The sequence below is a fragment of the Ovis canadensis genome, chromosome 7 (assembly GCF_042477335.2).
Source record: "Ovis canadensis isolate MfBH-ARS-UI-01 breed Bighorn chromosome 7, ARS-UI_OviCan_v2, whole genome shotgun sequence".
Classification (NCBI taxonomy): domain Eukaryota; kingdom Metazoa; phylum Chordata; class Mammalia; order Artiodactyla; family Bovidae; genus Ovis; species Ovis canadensis.
The window spans coordinates 37,566,936-37,572,935 of NC_091251.1; the positions used below are offsets into that span (position 1 = coordinate 37,566,936).

Genomic DNA, 6,000 nt, shown 5'->3' on the forward strand with positions numbered 1-6,000 from the left:
ACACAAAAAAACAAGGGTTCAGTCCTTGAGTTGGGAAGATTCCCTGCAGTAGGACATGACAACCAACTTCAGTATTCATGCTGAGAAAAGCCCATGTACAGAGAAGCCTGGCAGGTTACAGTCCATGGGGGCATAAAGACTCGGACACGACTGAAGTGACTGAGCACGGCACACATACACAAGTTAGATTTAATTAGCAGCATCCAAATTTTCAGTGAAGGTGATTGCTTCCATGGGAAAACCTGAAATTAAAATGTAAAGATTTATGTATGTATTTATATATACACCAGAGGAATCTGCTTTATTGTGTCATGACAGAATAAGACTAACCTATATAAGAATTACATACATTAGCCAGAATTTCTCTTACTATGTCAAGACAATGACTAAAGTAGTTTCACTGAAATAAAATATAGAAATATACACTTAAAAATAGATGAATAATATCCAAGTGGAGATTTATAAGTAGACAATTTTATATGCAAGTCCATAAGTATAAGTTGAGGTTGCAAGTGGAGGTAAAAACCTAAGAAGTATCAACATATGAATAGCATTTTAAGCTATTAGATTCTTTGAGATCTGTCTAAACCGGTTCTGAGATACAATGTGAACCACAAACAGCACATATGTAGCTTTTAATATTCTAATAGCTGCATAAAGAAAGATTAAAAGAAATAGGTGAAATTAATTTTGATAATATATTTTAACTCAATTTATCCCAAAGAGTATCATTTAAATTTATAATCAGCTTAAACATTATTAATGAAATATTTACATTCTTTTATTATACTAAGTTTTCAAAATTGGTGTGTGATTTTACAATTATTACATTCTTCATTAGGATTAGTCACATTTCAAGTGGTCAGTAGCCACATGTGGGTCATTGCTGTTGTACTGGAAAGTGTAAGCATACATAGAGAAATCTGAGGTCTAATTAAGGAGTTCAAAAAGTTGTTGAGGTTAAACAAGTAAGTGAATTGTCATTTTTCAGAATACAGTTTCTTTGCTTAGAAAGAATCATTATTCTCTTGTTTCACTGGTTTTCCTATTTTAAATCCTGATTTTGGTGGCAAAAAAATCCCACTGAGTACACTGTATTTTGGAAGTAGTTCTCTCACACATCTATGTACCATCTCCTTGAGGAAAGTCTTTCCTGAAGAACTGTATCTTCAGCTTCATTGCCCTAATTTGTTCCAAACTGACAGAAGACTCTGCAAGAGCTGGATGAAAGTCGTCTCTTAGACATTGCTTTTTAGGTGAAAATTGGAAGTGATCAGAGAGTCAGTCATTTGTAGAGCAATACTTAGGTATAATCTAATTTATTGTTCTTGCTGTTCAGTCTCTCAGTCATGTCCGACTCTTTGCAACCCCATAGACTGCAGCATGCCAGGCTTCCCTGTCCATCACCAACTCCCAGAGCTTGCTCGGAGTCATGTCCATTGAGTCAGTGATGCCATCCAACCATCTCATCTTCTGTCACCCTCTTTCCTGCCTTCAATCTTTCCCAGCATCAGGGACTTTCCCAATGAGTTGGCTCTTCCCATCAGGTGGCCAAAGTATTGGAGTTTCAGCTTCAGCATCAGTCCTTCCAATGCATATTCCAATTTATATAGTCATTCAAAACCTATATTTTATATGTAAATGCACAGAAAAAATCTGGATGTATACCCACCAAACTGAACACATTCCTGTGGAGAGAAGTAGGTGTGTAGAGGTGTGGAACTATGAGGATTTTCATTATTTTGTTCAGTTTTGTTTTTTATGATGAAAATTGTTAACTATAAAGTATATCATTTGCATAATTTTTTTAAAATATAGAGAAAATGGAATATAATTCATTCCAATGTAGCTAAATAAGCCCTCAGTTCAGTTCAGTTCAGTTCAGTTGCTCAGTCATGTCCGACTCTTTGCAACCCCATGAATCGCAGCACACCAGGCCTCCCTGTCCATCATCAACTCCCGGAGTTCACTCAGACTCACGTCCATCGAGTCAGTGATGCCATCCAGCCATCTCATCCTTGGTCGTCCCCTTCTCCTTCTGCCCCCAATCCCTCCCAGCATCAGAGTCTTTTCCAATGAGTCAACTCTTCGCATGAAGTGGCCAAAGTACTGGAGCTTCAGCTTTAGCATCATTCCTTCCAAAGAAATCCCAGGGTTGCTCTCCTTCAGAATGGACAGGTTGGATTGCCTTGTAGTCGAAGGGACTCTCAAGAGTCTTCTCCAACACCACAGTCCAAACACATCAATTCTTTGGCGCTCAGCCTTCTTCACAGTCCAACTCTCACATCCATACATGACCACAGGAAAAACCATAGGTTTGACTAGACGGACCTTAGTTGGCAAAGTAATGTCTCTGCTTTTGAATATACTCTCTAGGTTGGTCATAACTTTTCTTCCAAGGAGTAAGCGTCTTTTAATTTCATGGCTGCAGTCACCATCTGCAATGATTTTGGAGCCCTCCAACACAGAGTCTGACACTGTTTCCACTGTTTCCCCATCTATTTCCCATGAAGTGATGGGACCAGATGCCATGATCTTCGTTTTCTGAATGTTGAGCTTTAAGCTAACTTTTTCACTCTCCTCTTGTTATTGAAAATTCTATGTATCTAACATTTAGGGCAAAACCAAAGATATTTAATTTCATATATGAATATCTTTTTCAGACACCATGAAAACCTAGATGTAAGAGAAGATCTTAACTATTTAGTTAATTGTGGCTCATTAACCTTCAGGCTAAAACTTTTTGACTCAAAGTGAAAGAGTAAATGAAGAATCTTTATCCATTCCTTGCCAGTTCTAAGCAAAGCTTGTGGGCAGCCTTAAATCTCACTGCACTTAATAGAGATTTTCTCAGATGATGGACAATTTGGTTCCCTTTAGTTGAACTGTCTCTCAGAACTCCAGAGTGTAGTAATAACTTATAAACTTCATATTAAGTTCTAACAGCACTCATTGTGAGATAGACAAGCCCTCAACTACCCACAGTGAAGTTTATTTCCACTTACTCATCCTGCTGCGACTTCCCTGCTGTTACATAGGTGGATTATTTAGCTAAATCCTACCCTATGGAACTTCTAAAGGGGACATAACCCAGGCATATCATAGGGGAGTCGAAATGAATGTGTTGTTATAGTTGGTATTTTTCTTTTGTTTTTGTTGCCTAGTATCTCAGTAGAGACTTGGAGCTCTTTGTATCTTTGTATAACTGGAGTTTTTATTTATAGGTATTAACTCTCCCAGCCTCTGTTGCAGCTATAGTAGAGAGATGTACTCTTGGTTCCACCAAGCAGGTACAACCACCCCAGGCTTTGAGTCAGGATAGTGACGCAGGAAGGAGAAATGGGATGGTAGGGGATAGCAATGTTGAAATATTGGGGAAAAAGTAGCACTGAAGCAGTTAGCACACTTATTGCAGGAAAGACAAATCCCTGGTGCAGAATTGGCAGGATCTTAGTGCACTAACTGCAGGATTCTTTACCATCTGAGGCATACTCAGTACAGGCAGCACTGTGACATCCAATGGCTCATGGCAGTAGGCATGGCTGTAGTGATAGCGATTTTCCCTCAGACCAGTTCCACAGGGTGGTTTGCACATTCATCTTTGATTCTGAGCTTCAACTCTGATTCTTTCACTTTCACTGATTCTGTGACATTCCTGATATCCCGTCAATACATCTTCCCCATTGTCATGCTTAATCAGCCAAAGTCAGCTTCTGTTGTATGCAAATAAGAAACCTGCTGTAATTACATCATAGTAGATTTGCTGTAGGAAGGTGCAGTCTCAGTAATCTGCACGGAGCAAGAAGAAACTAACCCTTCTGGATTGGTTGGTTGCCTGGAATTCTCTGATTTTACAGTGATTCAGCAGCCTCACTACTTGGCATATTTTACTACAGGAAATATTCCCCAAAGTCAGACTAACTTGAAAGAGGGCTTTAAAGCCTTCTTTACTTGTTGTGTGCAAATAAGAACCCTGTTTTCTACATAAAAACAGAAAACATGAATTGAGGTCTGGTTTGGATTGCACATTGTCAGTCAAATCATAAGCTTTTTCTTCACTATATAGGAGAAAATTTACAAAGCAACCCCTCCTCCAGAAAAGTAAATTTTGCGCTACAGTGTAAAATATGATACATATTGTTGAACACATGAAACTTGCATAATGTTATAAACCAATGCTGCCTCAATAAATGTTTTAATTAAAAAATAAAATATGAACATTTCAGAGTACAGGCAGATGATCAGGTCAAGCCAAAAAATTTATATTAAGTGCTGACTGCCTTGATTTAATTGGCAGAATCTGTTTTCTGGTTTGTCATGCTTGTTTTCTGCTAACAGTAAATGTTCCTCTACTTGAAGCTTGGAAGGTGCAGAAACGCAGTTTGGGTAGGGAATACTTAATGATTTGGCACATGTGAATGTGTGCTTGTCTTTGTACTCTCTTCAAAGTTGGACCAAGAATTTTCCTTAAGAAGAAACCATATAAATTCCTATTTTAATTTGCTACATACTGTGTATAGCTCATCAGTGCTCAGTATTAAGGAAAACACAAGTGAAAAACACTACTGTTTCAGTGACAGATATTGAGTCCTTGATCTTATAAATTAAGCAACTGGCTTTTTTCATGAGCATAGTAAGTTGGTGATATTTCTCATTATAGACAAACTTATAATTGGGAAAAATAGTTGATAAAGTGCATAAAACAGTATTAGAATGAAAGCCAAGATGCAAGTTGGAAACATGAGCCTTAGTTTTGTATATACCAACTTGATTACATTAGTTTTAGGACTACAAAAAAATCTTTAAAACATAAAAATTGTATTAATACACTGGTGAATAAAAACTATGAAATTTTGCTGCAATAGATCTTTGGAACTGTGGGTATTTTCTTTTGAGATAGGATGAGAGTTTTTTGGTGTGTGTAATGAATGATACTTTTATGAGATTAAGAAGTCAAATACTCAGACATGCCCAGAAAATAGTTTTTTTTGAGAGAAATTCTGAATTCTTGAGAGAATAATGATGTAAAAATGTATATCATTTCTCTGCATTTTTAGAAATTTCTGATGCACAGAGGACTTTCTTCAATGCATCTTTCATATCTTTGTTCCGGAGGCTGTAGATCAGAGGATTAAAGAATGGGGTTGCCATGCAGTAAAACAGGGTCACAAATTTCTGTGTCCCAGGATGGCTCCTGGAGCCTGGACTCACATACATCACCATCACTGAGCCATAGAACAAGGAAACCACCAAGAAATGGGAGGCACAGGTAGAAAAAGCTTTGTTCCTGCCTGAGCCAGCTGGGACCCGAAGTACAGCTCGCAAAACTAAGGTATAGGACCCAAGAATGTAGAGGAAGGTGATGAAAATGATAAGCGAGCTTACAGTGGCACACGTTAGAGTAGTTTTGGGCACAGGGGCACAGGACAGTGCCAGCAATGGTCCCAGGTCACAGAAAAAATGGTCAATGACATTAGGGCCACAGAAAGGCACCTGAGACATAAGAACTGCGGGCATCAGTATTGATAAAAAGCCACCTGCCCAGCAGAAAACCACTAATCGGGCGCAGAGTTGATAAGTCATGATGGTGGGGTAATGCAGAGGTCGACAGATGGCAAGGAACCGATCAAAGGACATCGCAGATAGAAAGTAGCCCTCAGCCGCACACATGGAGAAGAAGAAGTAGAACTGGAGCAGGCAACCAGCGTAGGAGATGCTCTTGGTCTGGGAGATGATGTCGGCCAACATTTTGGGCATATCGGAACTGACGTAGCACATCTCCAGGAAGGAGAAGTTGGCCAGGAGGACGTACATGGGTGTATGGAGCTTCCGGCTTGACCACACAGCACAGATGATGGCTGTGTTCCCAAGGAGGGTCAGCAGGTAGATGAGGGAGAACATGACACAGAGGAGGATCTGGATCTCCCTGTGGCAGGGGAAGCCCAGGAGAATGAACTCACTCACAGACCCAGAGGTATTACTGGCTTCTGAGATGTGCAT

General features: G+C 39.3%; 1 protein-coding gene across 1 annotated transcript; it reads right to left on the reverse strand.

Annotated features, from left to right (window-relative positions):
• Nucleotides 1-5,037: 5,037 nt before the first annotated feature.
• On the reverse strand, nt 5,038-6,000 carry LOC138444007 (olfactory receptor 11H6-like). The gene has a single exon (XM_069597364.1). It carries the CDS (start codon nt 5,998-6,000, stop codon nt 5,038-5,040), a length of 963 nt encoding a protein of 320 aa, XP_069453465.1.

Excerpts from the sequence above, each read along its gene's own strand:
- LOC138444007 (XM_069597364.1), bottom strand. The coding sequence starts at position 6,000 with ATGCACATCTCAGAAGCCAGTAATACCTCTGGGTCTGTGAGTGAGTTC.